Source organism: Phodopus roborovskii, unplaced genomic scaffold (genome assembly GCF_943737965.1).
Source record: "Phodopus roborovskii unplaced genomic scaffold, PHOROB, whole genome shotgun sequence".
Classification (NCBI taxonomy): domain Eukaryota; kingdom Metazoa; phylum Chordata; class Mammalia; order Rodentia; family Cricetidae; genus Phodopus; species Phodopus roborovskii.
The window spans coordinates 25,254,009-25,281,907 of NW_026126433.1; the positions used below are offsets into that span (position 1 = coordinate 25,254,009).

At 43.4% G+C, this 27,899-nt stretch overlaps 1 protein-coding gene across 1 annotated transcript in view; it reads right to left on the minus strand.

Moving 5' to 3' along the window:
• Window positions 1–27,899, minus strand: part of Lamc1 (laminin subunit gamma 1) — a 114,753-nt gene that overhangs the window by 24,294 nt on the left and 62,560 nt on the right. The window contains exons 2-13 of the mRNA XM_051185969.1: window positions 17,045–17,349; window positions 12,751–12,881; window positions 9,784–9,950; window positions 6,498–6,686; window positions 5,635–5,752; window positions 5,115–5,213; window positions 4,892–5,028; window positions 4,379–4,501; window positions 4,099–4,288; window positions 3,614–3,726; window positions 1,788–2,009; window positions 1,492–1,680 (exon numbers count right to left, since the gene is read on the minus strand). Of these exons, the coding sequence (XP_051041926.1) occupies window positions 1,492–1,680; window positions 1,788–2,009; window positions 3,614–3,726; window positions 4,099–4,288; window positions 4,379–4,501; window positions 4,892–5,028; window positions 5,115–5,213; window positions 5,635–5,752; window positions 6,498–6,686; window positions 9,784–9,950; window positions 12,751–12,881; window positions 17,045–17,349 (1,983 nt within the window). The remainder of the gene's footprint in view (window positions 1–1,491; window positions 1,681–1,787; window positions 2,010–3,613; window positions 3,727–4,098; window positions 4,289–4,378; window positions 4,502–4,891; window positions 5,029–5,114; window positions 5,214–5,634; window positions 5,753–6,497; window positions 6,687–9,783; window positions 9,951–12,750; window positions 12,882–17,044; window positions 17,350–27,899) is intronic.

A 27,899-nucleotide genomic window follows, 5' to 3' on the forward strand; every position in this document is an offset into this window, starting at 1 on the left:
CCGTAGCATGACTGTTGAGGTCAGGGAACAATTGGTGGGAGTTGGTTCTCTTTCAACTATGTAGGGATCCCGGGGACTGAACTCAGGTGTTGAGGCTTGACAGCAAGTGTTTCCCCACCCAGCCATCCCGGCCCTGGAGAGCTCTTAAGTGGTATAACCACAGCACATGGAGCACACACAATCTCAGCCAGGAAGATGACAGATTTGAGGTCAGCCTAAACTACATGGTAAGATGGCTCAGCAGAAAAGTGAAGTAATCTGATTACATCTTAAAAGGGTTATTCTGGCTCCCCTGGGAAGAACCGATCTGAAGCAGGGAGACCCATGAGAGAGGCAACCTTAGCTGAGAGGCTGCGGTGCCTAGAACAGAAAGCTTCCAGCCCTTCACTGGGTGGGGAAGGAAAGGGCTGTTGCTCAGGAGAGGATGTCCAGGGCTGAGGATACTGACTGCATAGTCCCAGGCAGAAACCTGAAGAGATCTGATCACCTAAGGAGGAGTGTGGATGGAATTTGGATGAAATCCCCCAGCCGAGATAAAGACTGTGAAAGAGAAAAGAGTAGTAAACGAGGAGAGTGGCAGGCCAGACTACAGAGGGGCAGCCAGCCAGCACTGTCCAGCATGGCCATGACACTGACCACTAGACCTGACAGACAAAAGCAGAGGTCAGTAAGCTGAGCAGGAGCAGGGGCAGAGGGGAGAAACCAGATTGCAGGAGCATGGGAATGAGGGGCCCTCCTGGCCCTGCTGTGGGCAGCCACCAGACTCCCTCAGAGCCATCTCCACATGAGCACATGGACCACATTCCAGCTATGAAGTCTCATCTGATAATGGAGCTATTCCACGTGTGACCTATACTTCAAAAGCTTGAAGAGTTGTTTCGTATCAGACTACAACAGACACAAGAGGTAGCCTGCCTTAAACTCATTCCCCATAACAATTTGCTTTCATTTCAAAGTCTACAATCAAGTTTCAAACCCTGAATTCCTTATATGGATTGATGGAGTAACACATTGTTTTATCCCTGATTTTTGTCTTCCGCTCTTTACAGTAAAGACAGGGTAAGCCAAAAAAGGGTGGTCTGCCAGCGAACCCCAACCCCCATGGTCATGGCCCTTACAGCTACCTGTGAGAACTCAGTGGGTAGAATGGGAAGAGAGGTCTACCCAAAGCCCCCTCCACCCAAATAACAACTTTCCCAACTCAATGTGACCAATGTTGAAATTCTGAAAGGATGATTTAGAGAGAGAATTTTAAATTGCTATTTCACATTAACAATTCCAGACAAGCCTATTCTGAAAGCCCAGTGGGGTTCTCACTTTATGAGAGACTGCAGTATGGTGACAGTTTTCTTGGGTCACCCATTTCTCGCCACACACCATTGTCACTGTTTCCACACCTTCTTGTCACAGCACAACGGCAGACGTCCCCTCTCAGGGTTGTGAGGGCATTGAGGGAGGCACAGGAGGTTGAAAGGAGGGCGTGACACTCACCAGCGGTGCCAGTTGGACAGTGGGTGCACACTACTTCCTTTGTCTTGGGGACAATGGCACAACTTGAGCCACCAGGACAGGGACAAGGTTGGCAGTCAGAGGAGGTGCCCAAGGTTGAGTCTCCATAGTATCCGTCACTACATTTCTCACAGTGAGGGCCATCTGTATTGTCTCTGCAGTTACAGACACCTATTTTGGGAGCAGATAAAAGAATATCATCAGGTATGTGACAAGTAAATTAAGTCACTGAGTGCCCTCAGGCCCAGCAGTGACCTCAGAAGCAGTGGCCCTCTCACCTGTCTCGGGGTCACAGGTCTCGCTATGTCCATTGCAGGTACAGAGCACACACGGACTGTAAGGTCCAAGACTTGGAGTTTCTCTTCTGTAGCCTGAGAGGCACGTCTCACAGAACTGCCCTCCATACCCCACTGGGCAGGTGCAGGACTCCACCCAAGTTGCAGGGACTCCAGGTCCAGGACGAGCACTTGCTAAGGTGACATCATCCAAATATCCAGCACCTGTTTGTGGTGTGGGAAAGAGAACCTCTGAAGTGCCTTCCAGTTTCCAAGAACTCATGAAGAGTTAAGCATAAGAGTAGCCAGACCCAAGAGTTCAGACAAAACTCACCATTACCTCAAGTCATTCGCCAGGAATGATACTCAGAAAACAGCATTTAAGACAACCATATGATACAGGGTGCTGAGCACATGGACTAGAGGTATGGCAAAGTTATAGAAACACACACACGCATGCACACACACACACACATGCGTGCGCGTGCACACACACACACGATTGTATAGCTCTGACAAGTGTACAATAATCCCAAAGCCATTATGCCACATGTCAGAATGCTCTTTCATTTCCATAAGGACAAAGAAAGCTTATACTGAATTAGACAATGATCCATCCAATCTAGTAGAACCAGCAGCAACGTTCTAAGGTCAAAAAGAGGGCCTTGAAGATACTATCATGTTTCCCTTTAATTTCTATTTTACCGGAATCCTTTGCTGTCTTTTGCTTTAAGTACATTCCTCCCATGTTATGGAGCATTACTTGGTGCTAATATAATCCTCGTAGACACTGACCACCTAGGCCAAAGGACACTTCTCATACTAGCTTGAACGTAGCTTTTAATATGTTTATGGTTTCTGCCAGTAAGATCGTGAGTTATGATGTACTTCTAATCTCTAAACATTCTTACATCTCCCTGACCTAAAAATACTCTTCTTCCTTCAATCTTGGTCCTCCTCCCAAATGATCACTCATCTCTTTTTCTCTCTTTCAGCCAAACGTTAATATTCTTTATTTTTACCTCCTCACACTCAAAATCACCTTTTCAAAGAGTCCTGTTATCTTCCTCAGCTTCATCCCTGAGCCAAAGCTGAATTCTCACCAATGACTTCTCAACCCCCACCTAAAACCCAGTGGTGCTCTCGTCTTAAACCTGCAATTATTTTTTCTTCTCCAAATCCTTTTCCTCCCTTCAGCCTCAGGGCACACACCTCAACTGTGTTTCTAGGATCCCATCCCCTCTCTCTATTTTCTGCCACATTTCCAAGTTTAAAAGTAAATGCCCAAAATGTAAATATAATCTACATTAAAGCCCAAACCTCTTCCAAGGACCCAAGTCCATATTAGTAATCATTTATAAAACATTTCTATATGGATTCTTGCAGGGGGGGGAAGCAAAACCAAGACATCCAAGCTATAACTTTACCTTACTAGAGGGGGGAAAGCCCTCATTAATAAGCCCTTGTTTATGCAAATGTTCATTGGATGATGTATTACATCATTGGATCTAATTTCTGATAATTTATCCAATCACTTGATAATTACATGGCAGTAAATAAAAAGTAATGAAGATTAAGCAAGTTGAACCAGACTTTAAGAAAATCTATGTATAATGAAATTTCAATTGGCTTAATAATGATAAAATAATAGTTATTAATAGTCATTTTGGTGAATGTTCTCCAGATCCAAGATGGTTTGAAAGTACATTTTAATATACAAATGATAATAGCTTGGATCAGTGTGCATATATCAGAACAGGACCTCCTCCCTGCCACAAATCTTTCTACCATGTCATCTTAATTAACTCCTAAATTACATCACAACTTACTCCTCTCACTGTATGTGCCACGGATCTTGATAGAGGTCAAGTTGTTTAGGAGCTTCTGAAATTCGAAGGGGGAAAGAGTGGGCCTCCAAGGGTAATCTGTTGCTTCATGGAGCCTGGAGAGAAAGAAAGGGCACATAACCTCTGTCAAGATAATCTGCAAGGAGGCTGTTTCTTGCTCAATGATGCCAGCGCAGGCAATACTGACACACTAACCAAACAAGAGAGTGTTGCCAGTTTCTCAGTACAACTAGAAAAGAGAAGATAAAAGAAGGTGGCTCATCTCAATAACCCAAAGGGTTTTGTTGTTGTTGTTTGTTTTTTACAGAGAATTTCAATACATAACCTTCTCATCTCAGCCTCCAATGGTCTAGAGCAATAGGTATGAGCAGCCACATCTAGCTCAGACGTTTTTGTTTAAAATGAACAACAAAAACCCACTTTCTCTTTCATAGCTGGCCAGGTCTGAGTTGGCAGAGATGTCTCACCTGAAGATATATTTCACAGCAGTTTCACTAGGATAGGAATTGCCCTGAGCGATCAAGGGCACAGACACTCTCAAGCCAGCTCCCTCAAGCACGAGATCTTCTGCAGAGAGGCGAGTGTCCCGTCTGTCCACTCGGAAGGAGAAGGAGAGGTTCTGCCCATAACTCAGAACCTGGTTGCCCAGGAACTTTGCTGAAAGGCAGATATCAGGCTAGGTCAGAATGTGAGATGGTGATGGAAAGAAGCACCCAGAAAACCGTGTTGCTTTCCAGCCTCACTTACCAGGGGCGATGAAGTACCTAGGAAAGTAACTGTCTGAGATCACAGCAATATCCTGCCTATCAGAGGACCACTCAAGAGATGCCTCCGAGCCATCTCTCTGCTCCACACGCCACCCATCCTCATCTGCAGGTAGAGAATGAAGAAACAAGTATATTTACATGACAAACATCCTGTATGTAGGCTCACAAAATGTGAGACTACACCTTATATACAGAAAACCATTAATAAAAAAGTTTGACTCCACAACAGAACCTATGTAATACTATCCCCTGAAAGACATACTTTGCTCTATTTTTTAATAGAATATTTGTAGTCACTGCTTACTACAATAAATTCTCTAAAGCCACATGTATGTTTTCATTAAAGAGCCACACAATAAAAAAAATGCATATTAAATAATAGCAAATGTTCCTAGTGTCAAAAATCCTCCCAAGCTACTGATTCAAAAACTGCCCATGTAGATGTGGTCTCAGAACTCTAGAGGCCCATGAGACTGAATACGGGTTGAATTACCGATCTGAAAGGTGGAGGAGATGTCATGAACACTGTAGCCAACAGCATTTGTGCACACAGAAGAATGCCCGAAGCAGAAGCAGGGTGTGCAACCCTTAGGATTAGATGATTCCAGATTAAAAAATCCAGGTTTGCATCTGAAAGAGATTAGGGCAGCATCAGTCACTGTTTCCACTGGAAATCTGATACTATGAAAGCAACAGTTAGAGAAAGACGGAGCTACCTCTCACAGCTGAAGCCTTCGACGTTTTCTTTGCAAACACATCTTCCTGTTTCAACGTTACATTCATCCGTGCTGCCAGACGGATTACAGGAGCATGGCCTGTTGGAAGGGAATGGAATACAACAATGAAAAGGAGAGGAAAGAGATCCCACTCTTACAGTCTGAAGTGGAATCCAGGCTGGCAACAGTCACACTGGTCATCCATCACTCCTGGCTTACAGCCACGTCTGTGTTAACTGCTTTACATAACAGCAGATTCTACACACAGTGACCTTTAAAGGACAAAGTGAACTCCTGATACTTTTATATTTGGATTTGGTTTCAGTCATCACCCATAATGAAAACCAAAACCGTGCACACTAACATAAACTACTAAAAAACACACTGTACTCTCCGAAAGCCCATGGGAAACATCATGGTGGTCTTGAAACTGACCATCACTGCTGGGAAAGGGCTCCCACTATTACTACCACTTTCCTGTGCAGATTCAGGACCAGTCTGTGATCCTGAAAACATTTACCTGCATCCCGCCTCAGTGAGGGAATGGAATCCAGGCTGGCAACGGTCACACTTGTCACCCATCACTCCTGGCTTACAGCTGCATCTGCCGTAACTGTCACACTGTGTGCTGAGAGAACCTAAAATCCAATGAGTTCAATGTTCAACTCCAAATCTGAACAGATGGGTAAGTAAAAGCAATATAAAAGAAACACAAGCAGAAGCTGAAAGCAATGCCTGACGACCAATATGTAATCTCTAGATGATCAGAGAAAATAAGGACCAAATTCCAAACTAAAACTCTTTGTAAATCATAGCTTTAAAAGCCATTAAGAGTTTAGCTTTCCAGGCACACCCTTAGGTAAATATATCCACCACTCTTGAAAAAAATTATCCCCAATGACACAGTGTGCACAAGGCCAATCACCTCTCTGGCCATCAGACATTCCCTAAGATTCTCATCTAGAATTTCATAGGCACAAACAACAAAATATTAGTCTAACTTTAAAAAAAATACAAGAGACTAAACGCTCTAGACACATACTAACATGCTGCACACAGCTCAGCCCTCTAAGGAGATTAGACTAAACAAAATCATTAACAAGGGGGAGCCTTCCTTAGTCAAAGTTCAGATGATCTCTATGACCCAGCTGCCAATTATTTACAAAACCACTACTTCTTTTATACACACTAGGAAATAATCCGAAAGTTCAGCTTCGTTAGAGGAAGGGAGAGGCTTGGAGACAGAAGGAGATATTTACAAGTACAAGTATTGCTGCACCTAACTGTGCACATGCTCAGAACGCAAAGCTTCATTTTCTGGGTTCAGGAGACTACTGTGTCACCTTACTCCATCCAGTGGAATGGATCCTTCCTGTCACTTACCAACAGGACTGCAGTGACATGGAGAGCAGGCTTCGGTGTTCCCAAGGCGGAAGAAGTTCTCCCGGCATCTCTCACACTTGGCACCATCTGTGTTATCCCGGCAGTTGATACAGTGGCCACCATGTCCAGTTGAACGGTATAGTTCAGGGTCAAAGAAGCATTCTTGGGATCGGCCATTGCAGTCACAGGCTATAGGCCAAAGTATACAAGTTAAGTCAGATCTGTATACCTTTAAAAAGAAAATATATGTGTGTATCTGTATGAGTGGATGCCTGGAGAGGCCAAAAGAGGTGTCAGATGCCCTGGAGCTGGAGTTCGAGGCGGCAGTTGGGAACCACCTAACGTGGGTGATTAATTGGGAAATGAACTCTGGAAGAGGTGTGTGTGTTCATAACCTCTGAGTCATCACTATAGCCCCCAAGACCTGTATACCTTTAAGAAAGCATTTTAAAAGACTCCAAGAAAACCAAACCATACTTTCCTACATCTCTGTGACAGATTATATAGAATGACTACTGGGCACATTGTTTACAGAAAACCTAGTATGTCAATAAGTTTACACAGCCTTATCGTCACTTTACAAAGAAGTATCCATCCTTATAGAAAAAGAATAATCATAAACATAAGACCTATACCCAGGAAAGAATCTGTGTCCCAGTCGCTGCTCATATGTAATAGCCAAGTCAAATGATCCCTCTTTAACTGTTTTTTGAGACAGGCTTTCACTATTAGTGTTGGCTGGTCTGGAAGTCACTATGTAGACCTGGCCTTGAAGTCATAGAGATCTATCTGCCTGCCTCTGCCTCCCCAGTGCTGGGATTAAAGTGTATACCACCACATCCATTTTTTCCCACCAAACTCTATCTTTTACTTGTAGAAATGACAGTAAAAACAAGGCACTAATTTATCACACAGCTTTTAACATTTTTGTATTAACAATCGGAACACATTAAGATGCTATCTGTCAAAGGGCCATATTATCTATCCAGACTAGGGAATTTGAGACATGTAGGCTTAAATTAGAAAACCTGATGATGGAAGCAGACTCAGGGAAATCAAGACCTCTCAGATCCATCTGCTATAGAACCACAGTTTTAACTGGGTCATCTGTTAAACACAACCACACTTTAAGAATTAGTAACCGGCCAGATGTGGTGCACAGCTTTAACCCCAGGACTCAGAAGGCAACTCTATGAGTCTGAGGGCCAGCCTGGTCTCCACAGGAACTTCCAGGCTAGGGCTGCATAGTGAGATCCTGTCTCCAAAATAAACAAATAAATAAATATTTGGACTCACAGAGAGTCTTTATTGCTGCTTATTGTAAGATGATTTTCTCAGACTTAACTTGTCCAAAGAATATATAAGCTCTTAGCCATCACATAAAAACAAAGTTTCATTTGGTTTATGATAGAGCTATCAACTATTTTTTTAAGTATTTGAATATATGTTTTCTTTTTTGTGTACAATATAGTCTATTATAGAATTATAATTGAAAGCATTTTTTAGAAGCTTGAATGCTGGCGCCAAGACTTGGAGTTTAATTAAGCCATTTTTAGTGCCTACCCCTTTCCATAGCTGATGCACAGTACATTTTCAATAACTACTTCTCTTGCCCCAAACTGCCTTCCATTACCCTGCAGTCAATCCAGCCTTGTTAAGTGTGCACTGGTGCTGAGATCACAGAGCAGAACAATTCCTATATCCACTCTGCTCTAACCCAAAGCTACATACAGCTTGAGCCCTCTCATTCATAGCTAGGAAGAGAAAAGACAGCTGGATTGTTCTCTGATCTAGCCCCAGTATCTTAACTGTCCTGCTATAGTTTTGATTTACTTCCCTCTGAAGCATTAGTGCCGAAGAGACTGGACGGAGGCAAATTCAGTGAGTTCCTTATCAAAGCTTGATAGCTGCCAAAGCAGCTTCATTTCCTAGTGGTGAACAGTATTTTGTTTGTTCTTATTTCCTGGATAAACTAGAAACATGGCATCCATATGTATATAACTTTACAAATGCACGTGTGTTTAGATGACATGTTTTAGGAGGGCTTCATGTCTCTTTCGCCAGGCCTCATCTTACATCACCCAATTACATTACTGTGGTAATGGGATTAAAGGAGCTCACTGGATGCTTAGAAATGCTAAAGGAGGCCATAAAGTTTATCAGCAATTCCAGGATTTGTTGAGAGAGAAAAATGCTTAATAAATTCTGCTCGAAGCAGCTCAATGAAAGCAGTCCTAAGTGAGAAGGTGGCTCCTTCTCAAGGTATGCAATAATTGTTGCATGCTCCAAGTGTCCCTTTTCTTACTCCTTTTATCCCCCACACTGATGGAGGATGTAAGAACACTGTGGTGGCTTTAAAGTTTGTTCACATTAAATCTTGGACAAATCATAATTCAATGCTTTCTTTCTTAGTTCCTCCTCTCCACCTGTTCAGAATAAGCCATGACATTATGAAGGCTAAACGTGTTAACTTCTTCAATTTGACTTTTGCGACAGCACGGGGCTTATCCCTTCTCCCAAAGCCACCCAGATTTCCAGGCTGTGGTTGGACAAGTTCTTCCCACTTTTCTCTTTAGATAAGGGGAAAATTATTTTGAGAATTAACTCACTGTATTTGACATACACTAACCCAGCTGGCTGCTTGAGTGAATGACGGTGATGAAAAGGAGACGGCTATACTCTGTTCCTGGAGTTACACAGCCACAGCATCCATCAGCTGTCAATAGACAGTATGGTGGCAGTGCGATAATGTCTGTACTTAACATATGTACAGACGTTTCCTTATTGTCCCCACTCCCCAATGTAGGACAACCATTCACATGTCATTTGCACGGTTTGCCATATTAGTAACCTACAGATGACAAACATGGAAGAGGGGTGCAGGGTCAAATGAAAACACTATCCCATTTTATATAGTGAGCTTGAACATCTATGAACTTTGGTGTATAAAGGAGATTCTGGAACCCATTTCCTATAGATACTGAGGGATGGTTGATTTTAAAGGGCAACGGTGACTACAGAAGTCATATTTAAGAGGTGCCACATTGACCCAGTATTTGAATCTAAGCAAACTCCTGAAACTTGGCGATTCTGCTTCCTAGTTGATATTGATGAAGGAAACAAAACCAGCACAGTTTATTCATAACCAGCTTCCTTCATCCATCGGTTTCCTCTGCTCTACAGGAGCAGTGTCTTTCAGAGTTTTCCATCAGTGAGGAAGTCATCCATCCTTTCTTCCAGCTGCAGTCCTTAAAACAAGTGGACAAACTACACTAATGACACTCACGTAGGCATTCGCTGGCACTTTCCGCGGTTGCCCTCCTCCACGGCCGGTCATTGAAGAAAGGCAGGCACTTTTCACAGTCAACTCCGTATGTGTTATGTTTGCAATTGCACACCAGTTTGTCAAATTCATTCTTCACACACTCACTGGCATGTCCATTACATTTACACCTGGAGAGGAAAGACAAGGGCTGGCTAAGAATGGAACCACCGTGAGGTCCTAGAGACAATGCAGAGAGAGTGTGTATGGAAAACCAAAAGCAACTGAAGAATTCTTTGAATTTTACCATTCAAAAGTATAAACTGAGGAACTTAGCATGGATAAGTTGAAACACACACACCCAAAAGCCCAGAATGGAACATTAACTAGACAGAAGACAGTCCCTAACAGTTTCCAAGAATACCAGCAGGATATTTCCTGAAGTCAAGACCTTCAGGTAGCAGCAAAAGACAATGGCTAAGAATAGCATTAAGTCTGACACCAGGCCACCTGGGTTTGGAACCCTTCCCTGACACTCAGAGCTGCCTGAACCTCACCTGTGAAACAAACAATGCTAAAGCCTCTCAGAGTCACTGGGAATTGCTCAATTGCTACATACAGGACTCAACAGAACCCAAGTTAATACATGTGGCAATAATTCACCGTAATGACTAATGCTTCCCATTGAAGGAAGTGAGATGCTGACTTTGACACCTAAAACCCATAGATGTCAAGTAGACAGATTATTCCCTTGGGCTCTTTGGGGGCAAGGGTCACTGAAGGATCCCTTAGATGCAAGTATTATAAACTGAGGACCCAAGGAAACTCGGAGATGTGAATGTGGCTGGAGCAGAGACATTTCTCTCACTAGCTTCCTTAAAGACAATGATTTTACAGCTCCAACTGCTATGTAAAACTGCCTGTGCACACTGAAGTCTTCCTCAATGTGCAGAGAGGAGTCCTGATTTTAGAATCCTGTTCCCATCCTTCACCAAGGCTCCTATCCTTGTTGGTTGTACAAACTTAATGTCTCTCATATATCCTTAAACTCTACAAGTCTATGACTATGTGGTTGGCCCATTCTCTCTCTCTCTCTGTCTCTCTCTCTCTTAGTTTTGTTTGTTTGTTTGAGTCAGGGTTTTTCTATATTGCTTTGGAGGCTGTTCTTGAAACTCACTCTGTAGACCAGGCTGGCCTAGAACTCACAGACATCTGCCTGCCCCTACCTCCCAAGTGCTGGGATTAAAGTTGTGTGCCACCACCACCTGGCTAGCCCATTTTCTACATTTAGTAATGGTACCACTGTTCTCCAAATCATCAGATCTTAAGATCATCTTTGACTGATGACCTGGTAATTTCCCTTTCACAGTAAAATGCATCTCTGCATCCCTTTTGATCTGTCAGCAGCCTGATGTCAGGTTTTTGTTGTTCAATATGCAGATTACACAGCAGCAAATCAGGAATGGTAATTCCATCAACCACACAAGTCCCCTTACCCTGTTTGCACACTCACCTTAAACATTTTTCGGATTGATTCTGTGGGTCAGCATATAAAGTAATGGGCTTCACGGTGTCTTCATAACTACATACCACTATGCTCTGCTCTCACCATTCACTTATCTTCCTAAACCAGCTTTTATATTATAGCCTCACTCCAAATACTGTGCAATTTCTCACTGCATCTCAAACCAATCTCACTGAGCATGCCAGGAACACCAGGCACAAAAAATAATTTTTCTGTTCTAGAGACCTCATGGGCTAATACAAGGGGAAAAAGTCCATGATTCTTAGCCTGTCATCTCTGACCATAAGTCCATCTTTCTGGTTTACAGTTCTACAAAGAGATTTCCTCCTCATCAAGCGGGGTTACACTCTCTGAAGGCTGCGGATACAGCCCATCCTCCTGCACTCAGTCCAGACACCTTCCCTCTTTACCCAAGCTGTCCCTGTCCTGGAAGACACATCCAGACCCCAGATGCTCCTCTAGCCTTGCAGCTCTGTGTCTTGATTTGTGACATTTTGTTTAGAATACCTGGGGGCACCAGCACAAGCTGAGCACCCCCTCCTCGAGTGCTTGGAAAGGGAAGTTTCTGGATTCTTGATCTTTTCCAAAAACAGATTGCTATATCTTGGGAGCAGGACCAAGTCACAATATGACCTTCATGACCTGAAGGTAGTTACATAATACCCAGGGGGCTAGCATTTTGACTGTCCACTTGTGACAGCACCTGAGCACCAGAAAATTTCAAGTTTTGTGTGCTGGTTAGTTTTCCTATCAACTTGGCATAAGCATGGGGCATCTGGGAAGAGGGACCCCCAAATGAGAAAATGCCTCCATCAGATGCCCTGTAGGTAAGTCTGTGGGTATTTTCTTGATTAATGATTGATGTGGGAGGGCCCAGCCATTGTAGGCAGTACTTACTATCCCTGGGCAGGTGGTCCTGGATTTTGTAAGAAAGCAGGCTGAGCAAGCCTGGGGAACAACCTAGTAAACAGCACTCTTCCATGGTGTAGGTTCAGCTCCTGCTGGCAGACTCCTGCCTCGCTGGAATTTCTGCCCCAACTTCCCTCACTGATAGACTGTGACCTGAGAGCTGCAAGATAAATAAGACTTTTCCTCCCCAAACTTGCTCTTGGTCTTGGTGTTTATCACAACAACAGAAAACCAGAACATCTTGAGTTTGTGGATTAGGGATGCTCAACCTATGTTTGAATGTTTACGCATTTACGAATTGCTCTTAATTGAGTTATAAGACCCTAGAAGGTCTGCAGAATCTATTACTGGACTCTGCACTTAAACCGCCAAGCCAATGAGTATAGACTTAACAATTTTCAGAAAACCCAACTGCTTAGCTTCCAGAATAAGCTCTAGTAAGAAAAAAAAAAAAAAAAATCTAAATTGTAGCTTGTCTTTCCAGATGGACACGGTCGCTAAATGCTAATGAAGTCATAAACGGTTCCACATCAAAGTTCCAATCATAGTTTACTCACCTGCCGCCCACAGCAAAGTCTGAGATTGCATAATAATAGGACTTGAGAACTTTGGGGTCGTTAAAGACTTCATCTCCAAAAGTGTTTAGGCGATTGAGTGTTACTCTGATGTCAGTAGCAGTTACCCATTCCTGCCAGAAAAAAAGTTAAAAGACACATAAAGAGATGTAGAGGGACTGAAGATGAGAAACATGTTTGACAAATCTTCTAAATAGTTCATATGTTAATCTAGATCCTCTTTTGCTGATCATTGAAATACTGAACTACTGACTCAGATTCCCTGATATTTTCCTCCTTGGCTCTTCTGTAGTCAATAATCACTACCACTTGGGAGTTTCCACAGGCCAAGACACTGCTGGTTTCTTCCTAAGGTGAGAGAAACACACATCCAAAAGCCCAGTGAACAGCAGGAACTCTCAGCAGGACCCCTTGCTCTCTTCTCAGTCTACAACTAAAATGCAGGCAGCTCAGATCACACGAATGCCACACTTGCTCTAGCACACGTGTCCCTACACACTGCTTCTCCCTGTATGTTTTGTACCATCTAGTTCTGGCTCCTAGGCCTGAACCCCACACAGATAGATACTTACGCACAAGGTAATGCATGAGTATGCTGACCCAAGCCAATCAAATACAGTTCTGTGTTGTCATCTTTCCTACAACACCACCTCTGTCAGGTCTTCCCTGGCCCACTACTCCAATGCTCTGCCGATGCCATCCATCTCAACACTGCCTATCACACCCAATTAAAGGGCTCAGAAGGGTAGGAAATTGTGTTCATTTTGTCCAGTGCAGTGTCCCTCAACCTTGGCACAGAGTGAATGAATCTTCACGTGATCAAGTTGAAAGGTGTATCATAACAGAGCAGCAAGAATGAAAGCTGCAATATTACTCCTGGGTTTTATGATATCTACGCCCTTATAATAAATGCCCTTTTCATTTTGCTAACTTTATCAGATGCTTACATGTGTGGCTCACAGCTATCATAATGATCCCGATGACTCAGCCTGCCTGTGCCACACCCTGTGCAGTTTCCTTCCATGCTGACTCTGGGATTGGATGTAAGCTGGTTTCGGCAGAGGAGACATCAGTCAATATGATACAAGCAGAGGCTTGATAAGGACTATTCATGCTCAGGGAGTTGCCCTCACTGTGGAACAGTCTGGTCTGGTCTCCTGAGCATGGAAGACCCCAGGGGAAAAGAAAGATTCTGCCCTTAGTTGACCCGCCTAGTGAGTGAGCCCAGACCAAAGATAGCAGCGCTTCTATCCAATCCAGGAGGCTGACTTAGGGACTACGCGCTGGAATCACCCTCACATCTGTAACAAGTGGGAGGACTGGCTCAGGCATCTATGCTTTTGAAGGGCTCTATGAGACCAGCAAGTGTACTCCTGATAAGGAATCACTGCCTTAAGCTACACCAAACACCTGGCAACAGGGAGAGCTCATAAAAAACTAATCTCCATGAACCTTCAAGTATAATTAGAAAGGAGAAGATGATGATTTCACCGTATCCAATCTTGGAATTCAGTAACAACTCCCACTCATGGCCGCAATGGCAGGAATCTGTTAGTTGTCCATAATGTAAATAGTTAAACACACCTCTGTTTAATGCTTATAATACCTTCTAAGGCCTCATCTCTACTACAGCTCCCCGCTACAAGGGAGATGGAAAGCTCACAGGATGCCACTAGGACAACTGCCTTCATCAAGATTATCTTAAAAGAGCAGACAGTATGAGTCTCAGTTCTGCCACTAAATCTGAGAGGTGGGACAATTTCTTTCTGAGCTCTGATTCCTCATCTGTAAAAAGGAAGATAATAAAAATACCCAACTTACCGAGTTATGGAAGTTAAAAGGCTTAGTACATCTAGACATCAGAATTCTGCTCAGTTACCTACAGCTGAGAACATGCTTGCTTGCTGAACTGTAGCACAACTAAGTGTATAACAGATGCTAAGAACTACAAACGAATGCAGGTTCCACTCAGCCAGTGGAACCTGAGACGACTCCTCCATCTGGGAGAAGGCAGTAATTTACTCTTATCAGCTACAAGTCAAAGCTGCTCACCCGACTTGGCCCCAAGCTAGGAGAGCCAGGGCTCTTATATCCAGACACACATAATTAAAGCTACTGCACAATGAAATGAACTCACCAAATTTATGCAGAAAGCATGCTTACCACAGAGTCTCACTAGTTTCTATGACATAAGGAGCGCTACCCTGTTGGGAGCTGCTCAAGGCAGACTGTGGGCCTGCAGCAAGCAAAGGAGCCAGAAAACCACCCTTTCCTACTGGTCCCACTGCAGTCTCTACAGGACAGGAAATATAATCAGCCAGACAAAGAAACAAGATTGGCAGACATCTGCTACACAGCCTTCCTAAGGCTTTCCTTCAGTTCTTAGCTATTTCATCTGTCTCTATCAGCTATTCTCTCTGCCATTTATTTTACCTGCTTTACCACGAACTCTTTTCTGGAAGGCTTGGTAAATACTCGGATTTACTTTCATATTCACACATCTCCTGACAGCCTAAAAGAACACAATGGGTGGGGAATTGGACACACAGAAAAATATATTCTCGTCAGTGGCTCTGCCTAAAACTAAATAACCAAATCAGAAAGTGTCCTTGACTATAAGAATAAATTACAGGGATGGCAAGATGGCTCAGTGGGTAGGGGGTGCTTGCCCAAGCCTAATAATGACCTGAGTGCAATCCCCAGAACCAACATTATAAAAGGTCTTGCATGTTGTCCTCTGACCTACTTGTGGGTGGTACAGTGTACACATGTGCTCTCACATACACATACAAAATAAATAAATGTAAAAGAATAGTAATTATAATAAATCCCAAAGAAGAAGACTAAGAAGCCAGAAGTGGAAAGCCCAGGAAAACAGGGGGTTTCCACTAAGAGTTTTCATGAAATGGACATAGCATTTGCAAAGTCACATGAAGTCCTTCCTTCTCTCCTCAGTCAAAGAATATATATAGACTGCCCCCATTTAGACACTAACATCACCACCCATGTAGGTGTGACATCGGTATCTGCATCAATAGTCTAAGAATGACAAAAGGATCCCTAGTCTTCCATAGTCACACCCAGCCAGAATGTGGAAAGTTTAACCCTGAGCCACACACAGAGATTCCATAGGAGGCTGTATAAGGAATGTGCATATAGAAATGACGGAAGAAATCTTTGATTTGTCCCACTGTTAGATGGGAAAGAGTTTTACATGATCCTTAAGCACAGAACCAAGATCCCTAGCAGACATCTTGTCTGTAGAACTCAACTTCTCAGGTGAAGAAGAAAGAGTTCTCACAGTGACAATCAACAGCACAGACAAAATGTCCTTGTCTGCTAGGAAAGAAGGCTTCTTAAGTACTTAAATAGCCGGCATCAGCTGTTCCCCATGGCTAATTTAAAAAAATATAACTTTTAATTTGCCAATTCAAGAAGCAGTTAAGATAGGATGCAAGAAAAAAAAATATTTTATTTACTTTGGGAAGGGGCAAGACAGTAAGAAGGATCGGCAGGTAAGGCACCTGCCACCAAACCTAAGGCCTCAGTTCCATCTCTGGGATCCACAGGGTAAAGGAGAACTGACTTCCTTTAGTTGTTCTCCTCTGACCTACATATATAAGCTATTGTGCTCACACACATACACACAATACATTTTAAAATATTAAAAAAATGAGAATCCTTTTAAGGCAGTATCTCATGTATTCCAAGCTGGCCTTGAACCTGCAACATAGCTAAAGATGATCTTAAAGTTCTGATATTCCTGCCTCTACCTCTCCTGCTTTATGAGGTGCTAGAAATTAAACAGTCTACCAACTGAGTCATAGTCCCAGCCCTACACCAATATTTTCTTGAAGAAACCAGAAGCGAAATGTTCCTTCCTCAAGTACAGACACTAAAGTTAAAACTATTCACCGTTAATAAAATTTGCAAAGTAGCTGAGTGTAGTGTACTGGGGAGGTGGAGGCTGGAGGGTCAGGAGCTCAAGGTCATCCTCGATTGCATTCAGACTTTGTCTCAAATAACCAATATTAGTGTGTGTTTGCTTGGTTTTGTTTTGTAAGGGCTAAACCCTGGGATATGTTTTGAAGTGGAAAAGACAGAAGCAAAGTCTCCTAGGCAGGGTAGGGTGGGGGGAATGGTTCCTTTCACTTACAGACAACACCCAGGAGAACAGCAGAAACCCCTGCTGCTAATGTGATGGGTTACATGAATAATTTTCATACTCAGTCAGCCGGAGAAGAGCCAGTTCCCACACCACCCTGTGAGCACCTACCTGCAGCACAGGGCTGTTGTCAAAGTTGTAGGCACTGGGCCTTCCTTCCAGGGTTGAAAAGGCGACGTTGCCCCCGGTGAGGGGGGAAATGTCACTGAATTCATCAGTACACAAGGCCTGCTGCTCATCCCCTCCTGTCCTGATGAAGCCTCGGTTGGCCTTTGAGTAGGTATTCTCACAGGAGCCGCTGTAGTACTGGTAAGGAATCCAGGGCCCGTCTTCCCGAGTGCGCTTATAAATGGCAAAGCTCTCTGGGCGGCTGGTGTGGAATTTGAGACGCACGTAAGTGATGTCAAAAGCCTTTCCTATGGAACAAATACATCAAAGTTCTTAAGTCATGCAGATAAAGATAAAAATGTCCCTATTCCTTACTAGGTCTGTGACTTGATGAAGAGGGGTCCAGCAGTAGACCACGAGGACCTCAGTACACTCAACACAGTGGCTGGGCCTGGTGGGCTACTCTAAACCTAGAAATTGCACATTTCCCCACAATATACAGCTAAGCTGGCTTCTTAACATTGACCGTGAAAACTTGTGGTATAAGTACAGTACTAATGAATTTTAAAATAAAACTAAATAATAAGCTCACCTACTCTTCATGTTGCTGCTTTAGGGAAAGCTTAATTTAAAAACATTAAAAAACTGTCTGAGGACTTTTGAACTTGGTCTTCTGGGTACTTTCAGTACTTTAAAAGCCTTACTCTTTATTAACTACAGCAACTCTCTTGGCGCAGGAAGACTGTCCTCAGAACTACTTTTCCATCTACCCCAGCGGGAATGAGAGTGTATGGACATGAACAGGAAAGGGGAAACCCCTCATTCAGAAGCTCAACAAAGAGGCAGAAGAAGAAAGAGAAAGGCATCTTGAAGAGGTTATTGCTGAGGATGTGTTCACAAGAGAACACATGAGAAGCAGCTCTGAGCAGCAAAGGGCAGGAGGAGGAGTCATGGGCTGCCTGCCCTCTGGAAGCACAGTGGTCAGCGGCTCCGTGCAGCCAGAGCATGGCTAATGGTTGGGATAGCATGTCCTCAGACAATACACAACTATTTATTTACTCACCATCCATGTACTCTTCAGCCCTATCCTTTACAATATGTGACACTTTGCTACTTCTGTGGTCTACCAGAGACACAGCGTGACCACAGTTGGGTCAACAAGTATTTGTTGAGCTCAACTTCACATTTAGTCCTATGTGATGCACTGGGCACAGGGTGTGTACAGAAAAACATCTTTGTTCTCAAGGAGCTTGCATATACTCCCCATAAGTGAGTCACATCTTAGAAACAAAACCAAAAACCCACCCTGACCTTCTCCTATGCAGAACAGGGACTCCTGCCCTCTCAGATGCTGGGGCAGAGACCTCCACTGTGAGTCCAGGCCATATCCCCCAACCCAGCTTTATCTACACTAAAACTGACTTTCTCAACTAGCCAGATCAAGGAAGAGATTTAAGACTGAACCACACACATACACGCGAGTGCACACGCATGTGTGCACACAGTACTCTAATATAACACAACCGAACTTAACAAAGCTGAAGCATGCAAGAGTACTAGGATGGAGCATTGTGGGGCCTGAGCTCGGCCTGGCTCCTTTACTCACTCGCTATCTGATTCCTGCTGTAGCAGTTGCCCTTTGTAAAAAGATGAGGCCAATCCTGTCCCATCCACTCTTGCACAAGCTCCATCCATTAGAAAGTTCTCGGAGGTGTAAAGCAGTATTAGGGTGTATAAAGAAAACTCTTGAACCAAGGGCTTAGACCTGTTCATATAAGGACCTAACTGCCCCAGGAGTACTTAGTAAACACATTCACCAAAGAGCTACACAATACAGACCTCCCCTTTGGTGAGGTACAGCGTCTTTCCCAGACACAGGCCACACACTACAGTTCACACAGGTTTGTTGAAAGAACCATTGTCTCTGCCGTCAAACACTGGCAAGCTCTCACTTCAGAATGGGGGTGAGATTGTTGTATATTATCCATGGTATTCCAGAAACTTCCTCTCTAAGACATTCCAGCAAGGCAAACAGTTGATTTTGCGCAGGAGTAGGTGGTGTGGGACGCTCATGGGCTTACTCACTAATCTGTGGATTACACATTACCTTGACTTTCCTTCTCTCCCTACCTTCCTGACATCTCACCGCTTTTTAGCAGCCTGTCCTATAGCAGATACCCTCTGAAATAAGTCTGCATATGAAGCTGCATTGTGGCCATAGCAGCAAAGCATCCAGAGAGCTATACTTTCATTAAGCTCTGAGGCTTGCTGGCTTCCCAGCTGAGCTCTCAGTCTCACTTCCGAGCACCCTTTCTCCCTCAGCAATGGTCACAGGAAGAGGGGAGGAGCACCGTGTAACTTCCTCAGCCAGTCACCAGTGAAGGACTTATCCCAGGAAATACATGTTAGATTGGACTTTATGGCCAGTGTGGAGATTAGAAAGGGTAAGAATGAAGGACAACTTCTTTTTTGTTTGTTTGTTTTGTTTTGGGGTGGGGCATCTCAATATAGATAGCCCTGACCTGTAACTCACAATGCAGACCATGAGGGCTCCAACTAAGAGATCCACCTGCCTCTGCTCCCAGCTCCTGGAATGCTGGGACCAAAGGCATAGCCATGTGCAGCCCAAAGACATCTTCTTAAGATGCGGCAATAGTCCAGGAAAGATGACAGACTAACCATGAAACAGAGAAATAAATGGACCTGTAGGGAAGGGTACTGATGCACAGTCACTGAGACAAGGTGGTTTGTTTAGTATCATTGTTTTGTTGTACTCACAGTGCTGGGGGAAAGAAGACATAGGATGTGAAACAAAATCAGGTTTCCGTGCTGGCTGGGGACTGGCTCTACTGGGGCTGAGGGCTGGGGACTAACCTGCATCCTAGCTCTGTCTACTCACAAATTCAAGCAACTCTGTGAGGGATAAAATGGAAAGAGTCCTGATAATGTTTTCCTTTTGTAGTTACAATCAAGGGTACTTGCATTCACAGTAGGAGGCAAAGCCAGTTGGGGAAGCTGAGTGGGAAAGATCTAAAAACTCAGAAACCATACTTCTTAAATTGTTTATTATTACTGTACATGAGACAGCGTGTGTGGGAATGCCTGTGGAGGTCAGAGGGTACCTTTTGGGAGTCAGTTCTCTCCTCCCACAGTGGTTCCAGGTATTAAACTCAGCTTAGAGGCTGATGGAGCAAGTACTTTTACACAGGAGCCGTCTTGCTGGTCCACTTAAGATACTTTAATAGGCACATGCAGACCAGCTTCCTGCCTCCCAAAAGTAGCCTTATTGGGCAAAGACTGGCCACTGGGAAGAGGGTAGAAGGTTACAACTCTATGTACTGATGTCTCTCCAGCACCCTTTATACTGATGTGCCCTGAAGGACAAAGAGACAAGAAATTTAAACTGTTTCAAGGAATCTGGACAACAAAGAAATAGACCAGTGTGGTGTGCAACCTTACAACCCCAAAGTCAGGGTGAGGTGTTTAGACCCTGAGCTACACAGTAAGACCCTGTGCCCCAAACTGAAAGTTCTGGGTGTAGCTCTGCAGTGGAACACTCGCTTAGCATGCAAAGGCCCTGAGCTCAAGTCCAGCACCACATACACACAGCAGACACGGTCAGAAATGGAATGGAGGGAGGGCCAGGGCATGAGATCAGTTGTGTTACCTGAAATTACGACGATCATGGATGATGGAGAACGGGAAAACCTAACTTGGGTGCTACACTTGAGCACCTCCATGTCTGTCTCTCCTTCCTCCTGCCCTCCCTCTACCTCACCGCACTTCTGGCCTCATCTTATCATTCCACACTGGTAAAGTAAGAAGAGCTAATTAATTGGTAGGTGGATAGAAAATAAATTCAGGTTCTCTGATTCCCAATCCAGTGACCTTGCCGTCCTATCGTTCCATCATGGGAGCAAGCAAAACTAGACAGTAGGGCTCTAAGATACAGAAACCGGATCAAGTAAATGCGTGAGTGCAGTTCTGGAACCATCACCTCCCTCCTACAGACATAAGAGGACACCATGGATATACACATCCTGCAGAAAGTACCCAGCTTCTGAGTGTTCTACTGGCTCTCTTCCTCCCCTGACACATTCCTTCCTCAAACAAAAGAAAAACTCAAGTGCAGAAGTTTAGAATGGAGCACTCAAAACTAATTAATATTTTCTTCTCTGAATCCTACGGTCTTGAAGGAATGAGAAGAGGGGGGGGGGGGCGCCTGAACAATGAGAATCCAGCCATGCTTCCAGCAGCGCCAAGCCAAGGAATTCTGCTGCAGCCTCCTACGTGGTAAAGTATTTCTAATCTCTTTGAGTAGGGAGAAGCTCTTCCTGTCTTAGAATTGGATGCAAACACTGACTACTGGGGAGCATAAACGTCTCTCTGTTATGTGTGGTTAGGAAGAATTCCATGAGGACCTTGTGAAACAACCGCCTTTACAGTTTGGTGATGAATGACAATGGCCATACACAACTTTCCAGGGTTCCAAAATGCTTGAATCAGAACAAAATAAGTCCCCTCTAAAGAATCAAATTGGTGCCACTGGTGCACTATTGAGCTTATACGCTAGCTCTCTAGAAATCAGAAAATGAGCTCTCTCCCTGAAGTCAGACTCAGGAGTAAAACACTAATAAAGTTGAAGAACAAAGTCAATTAGAGATGCTGTATGTTTAGGCTACTAACTACTGCTCTCTAAACAGTTAACACAAACAGTAGACACAGAAAGCAACTGTTTGAAACGTTTTCAGTGTTAGCACAGAGTTCCCAGGACAACATGTCCAGCTGCATACCAGCTGTCACTGTTCTACCTCGGAGATGACTGCACAAACACAGCCACACCAATCCAGAGAGCCCAGAGCCAAGTCAGCGCTGGGCTTGGGATCTTCGTGCAGACCAGACAGCACTAGAACAGTTAAGCACTTCCAGGCTGTGCTGAGGGGACCTGAGCAAATTCAGTAGTAACCCCTACTATGAAAAACTCAGTCCTGAGGGCCCGAGTAAAGAGCTGGGTTCTTTCCACTATTAAATATCATATTTTTGGTTTTTGTTTTTTTTGTTTTTTTTTTTAAAGACAGGAATTCTCTGTGGCTTTGGAGCCTGTCCTGGAACTCACTCTCTCTGTAGACCAGGCTGGCCTCAAACTCACAGAGATCCACCTGCCTTTGCCTCCCATGTATTATGATTAAAGGCGTGCACCACTACCACCCGGCTAAACATCTTTTAAATAGAATGCTGAAAGAGAGACAGGAGAGGAAAAGGGACAGGACAGAGCAACTCACTTTTTTCCCTTAAATTTCACTGACTGTCCACTATCTGACCCTTTGTCAATCAGGCAAATGCCATCAGGGAAGGGCACAGACTCACGGAAAATACACTTAAATTACCATAATCTACAAATGAGAACAACCACCTTTACCATTTTCTAGCAAATAGAAATTGTCAACAAAAATTATTATAACAAGTACAATGCAGCTTTCAGTGTGAGAAAGCATCGCCTCTCAAGTAATGGCCCATGCTTTCAACAGTCAATTTTCCAAGTGTGCATAATGAACACTTCCTCTCACATTTGTGCCACAGATACACTAAACACAGAAGCCAAACACAGGAACATAGATGATTTCAGTTTCTTTTGAAAAGCTAGTAAGATTCTAGACATCAAAAGCTGTTTGTAAAAACGCTGGTCAGTATGAAGTTAATGAGAAAAACACATTTTGAAAACAAACAAACAAACAAAAAAACTCATAATTTCTAAGGAGCTTGATTTTCCCATAAAGTATCAAACTTAAGTTGTGGTAAAGGACACAATTCTACCCTCTCCCTCATATCCCCCAAATACTACCTGGTACTCTCAGGCCACTAACCCAGAGCAGTACACTTCAAAAAATAAAATATTTCCACCTGTATGGCCAAAGAACAGAATCCCCCAAATACTACATATTCATTAGCGAACTGAAAGCCAGAGCTAATACAACTCAACCTGGCTATTAAATGTGGCCCTGTTTGTCAGACAGCCATTGAGTGGACAGAGAGAACTCTTAACTAAATACTAGAATGTTCAACGTGCTTGGAAGGTTATTTAAAACAGGTGCAAATTACTACCAGAGGTTGACGGTTTCCATTACAAAACTTCAGGTAAATTTATCTTCATCTGGGTACCTCTGCCACTTCATGTTATATCTTCACCAAGAGATAAGATTACCAAGTGAAGTTCAAGCCAAGAACCGGGCACATGGCTTATTAACTGGAACCTCATGCTTACAAGGCTTAATACCAGCCCTGATTCAGGCTAGTGGGTCACAACATGCCTGAAATCCTTGAGCTGAGCTAAAGGAATGAGGCCGACTTTCCTCCCACTCATCTACACTCAGGCAAAAAAAAAAAAAAATCTACTCACTCCACTAAGCCAAGTTCTAGCTGTGGGAACCGACTGATGTGAGGGAGGCAGACAGAAGGCAAACAATTAAATTTATTATAGAAAGTAAGCAAAAAGGCATAACATGCTGCATAACATGTAGGATTGCGGGAGAGAGGAAGACACCGGCATTTGGGGGAAGGTCATTATTGCTCTGTGCTATCGAATGTGCACAGAAGGGTGAAACTAGTAAAAGAATGGTGGGAAAATAGTGATTGTAAAAATGGTTCCAGCATCTAAGGACAGCAGTGTAGTACAGACCAACTCTCCTAATCCCCTCCCCACAATGCACAAAGCCACAGAAGGGTGAATAGTACGACTTTATTTCTTCATTGACTACTTACTAATTGAATTAATTACCCCAAGCTCTCTGTGACAAACTACCAAGGATATTTCAATGTTTCATTTTGGAAGAATGCCTTTTACTGTTTAGTTTCTGTAGTTCCTGATGAACATGCCCCCTTTCTACTCCCCACAGCCATTTCGACTTATACCTCTCATCAGTAGGATAAATTCTTATAAAACCATACGTGCCTAACTACAAAATGGCTTTCTCAGTTTTTATGGTTGACCTACTTATTAGGTCAAAGATAACAGCCCCTGCTAGTCCTGATAATTATATAGATACAAATTCTTTCATTCACTCAACATGTATTTACTGACCATTAGTATGTGCCAGCTAGCCGATATTCTAAGCACAAGGTCACAGCAGAAAATAAGATACATATGGTGCCAAACAAGACGAGTTTACAATCTAGTAGGATGCAGGGTTGGGCAAGGGATGGAATGAAGGAGTAACAATGATGTGACTGAGAGGTGACTTGACCAGTGCTTGCCATGGAAGTTCAGGAACTTGAGCACTATCTACAGTACCCACATAAAAGCCAAACATGGGGCATGTGCTCACAATAACCCAGTACTTCGAAGGCAAACACAGGCCAATCCCCAGACTCGATGGCCAGCCAGCCTAGTCCAATCAGCAAGTCCCAGATGCCAGGGAGGGACACTGCCTCAAAAAGCAAGGTGTATGGTTCCTCAGGAATGGTATCTGATGGTGAATTCCAGCCTCCGCATACACAAACCTGTTAGTGCATGCTCGCTCTCTCTCTCTCTCTCTCTCTCTCTCTCTCTCTCTCTCTCTCTCTCACACACACACACACACACACACACACACACACACACACAAAACGTTATGTGTCAGATATAGAAAGTATGGAAAAAAGAATGTCATCTAACATTGCACTATCAGAGGTGACCTCCCTAACACTGATATGATGATATGTGAACACAGACCTTAAGTAAAACACTGAACACCTGGATGAGGAGCATTCTCAGGAAAAATACCCTGAGCCTGCCAGCAAGCTTTAGAGAGTGGTCAGGAGGTCAGTATGAGTAAGATGGAAAGAATTAGGAGACAAGGCTAAGGATACAGGACATTCTAGTATTTAGTTAAGAATTCTCTTTGTCCACTCAATGGCTGTATGACGAACATGGCCACATTTAATAACCAGGTTGAGTCACATTAGCTTGGCCTTTCAGTTCACTGAAGAATATTTAGCATTTGGAGGAGTCTGTTATTTGGCAATACATTTGAGGCCACTGAGAAGACCCAGTTCTTACTCTAAACAAGGTGAAAATCTCCTGGAGAATTTTGTACATAAAATTACATGCTCTGCTACTTCTAAATTTTATGTATTTTGAGAGAGAGAGAGAGAGAGAGAGAGAGAGAGAGAGAAAGAGAAAGAGAAAGAGAGAGAGAGAATAGGTATACACATACTTCCACACTACGGTATATATGTACAGGCCAAAGGGCAATTTTTTGGGGTCTGGGCTCAAATTGAAGTTGACAAGCTTGTGTATAAGTGTCTTCAGCCACTGAGCCATCTCGCCAGTCCCTCTTGGCTCCCTTGGCTAATGTACCTGCAAATACTTGCTGTGATGGGAAAATTAAAAAGCTGGTGGAGGAGCGGCTGCAATAAGCTAGGCAAGAGATGACAGCAGCTTGGTTCAAGGTGGCAGTGACAAGCAGTGGCTGGACTGCAGACATAGAGGGGTTTTGCTGACTGACTGGATATTAGCCGGAAGCTCTGGCCTAAGCAACTGCAAAGATAAGGCTGATGTTTACAAACACTGGCAGAGACTAAGCTTGGTGGGTATTTGTTTGCAGTGCCCATGAAACACCTAAGTGGAAATGCCAAGTGAGCAATTAATACACAAAAATCTGGAGCTGGGGATGTAGCTCTGTGGCAAAGCGCTTTCCTGGCATGGATGAGGCCCTGGGGTCAAACTCCACTACCATGGAAAGACAAAACAAGTCTGAAGTTGAGGGAGAAGTACAGGCAGGAGAGAGAAATCCAGACGTCATTACCAATCAGTATTCAAAGCCATGGAGTTAGACAAAAATGTCTGTAAATAGATATAGACATGAAGGCAGATGAACACGGACCAGCAAAGAAGACTCATGGGAAAGAGAAACAAAGAGAACGACCTTTTGAGATTAATAATTACATCATTTCCCTCTTCCCTTTCCTTTCTCCAAACCCTCCCTTGATCCCTTTCAAATTTATGGCTTCTTTTTTCATTAATTGTTATTATGTGTGTGTGTATATGCATGCACTGTATGTTCCTAAATACATATACATTCATAAGTATACCCTACTCAGTCTCTATAACTTACATAATCATATATAATGGTTTCAGGGTTGACCATCTAGATAACCAATTGGTATGCTTTTCAATAAGAGAAATCACCTGAATCAAGTATTTCTGAAAGATGAAGCAAGATTGGGATTGAGCATTGGCCACCAGATTTCACAACATGGAAGCCTCTATTAACTTGAAAAATGATTTGGTAGACTGCTAGTTAACAACAAAGAATGTTGGGTTGGGTTGGGTGGAGCTGGGCAGGCTGGGGTACAGACTGAGGCCTGCTTAAAGCAATTTCCAAGCAATTTTGTTATCAAGAATAGTAGCTAGATAGGAAAAGAGAGAACTAAGAGCAAACTTCCTTTAAAAAAAATTAATGTGTATGTGTCTATCTGTCTGCCTGCCTGCCTGTCTGTCAGAGGACAATTGCTGGTTCTCTCCTTTTACTGTGTGTCCCAAACAGCAGGCATCTTAACCCTCTGAGCCATTTCTTTAATCCAGAAACTGCCTTTAATAATGCTAGAAGATAGAATGTCTTGTGCTGATGGGATGATTCAATGTGACTGGAGTTTCAATGACAGTAAGTTTTCCTGGTGGCACAGATGAACTAGAGTGAGTCCTACAGACTCACTCTGGCCTAAAGTGAAAGGCCAGGAAGACAGCAATACCAAAGATTCCCAAGAGAGAAAGGACTAGTAGACATTCCAGGGTCACTATAAGTGACTTCAAAAAATGACTTAATTTTATGTGTATGTCTGTGCACCATGTGTATGCAGAAGCCTTGGGCATCAGAAGATAAGGTATGAGCCACCATGCAGGTGCTGGAAAAAATGTGGGTCCCCGGCAAGACCAGAGGTGCTCTTCATACTGAGCCAAGCAGATCAAAACCTCCAGACACTCACTCCAGAGAGCCCTGTCCCTTCCATTCAGCCCGTGCCTGGACTTTCTGGCTACACCGTACTTCCCATATCTTGGCCCTGAGTAAGGATCACCTAGAAAATTTTGGAAAAGGCTAATTTTTAAAGTATCATTCTAGAAATTTCAAAATCTGTACTTTTTTAAAACACACATGTACAATTATGTTTGAGAACTACTTCCCTGCTGTGACAGTTTTAATTGTCAACCAGACACCACCTAGAACCACCTTTGAAGGAAGTCTCCATGAGGTACTATCTATATTAAATTGGCTAAGAATGTGCTCTTGAGGGATTTTCCTAACCTAGTTAATTGATGGGATGGGGCCCATCCTGAATGTGGGCAGCACCATTTCATGAGCTGGCCCTTACATTGAATAAGAAGGTGTGAGATGATCATGTGCAAGCATGAATTCATTCCTGATTCTCTCTCTGTTTTTGACTGCAGATATCAGTAGCCGTTTCAAATCCTGCCATTTATCTATAGCCTGGAATTTCTAACTCAAATAAACCCTCTGCCCACTAAATTGCTTTGTGGGGCACTTTATCCCTGCAACAGAAACAAGACTAACACATCTACTGTTAGCCCTTTCATCTTGGTTCTCACACTTTAAAATAGATAGAAAAGGGTATCCGAATGTGATGCTACAGTGCAGACTTTCACAGGCCATGCATTTCAAGGCAAAGTGTATAGTAAGTATCCAACTGCAGACAAAGACAGGTGGTAAATGCTTCCGGGCTGGTCACTCAGTATCTATAGGCTTGGGGTGACTAGGCCAGCTGAATGCAAACTCCATCAGATCTTATTCTCAAGTCAGTTTCCTCATGGCTGTACTTCCTGGGCCAATAAAAATATACATTTGATGCTTAGAAAATTAAATGT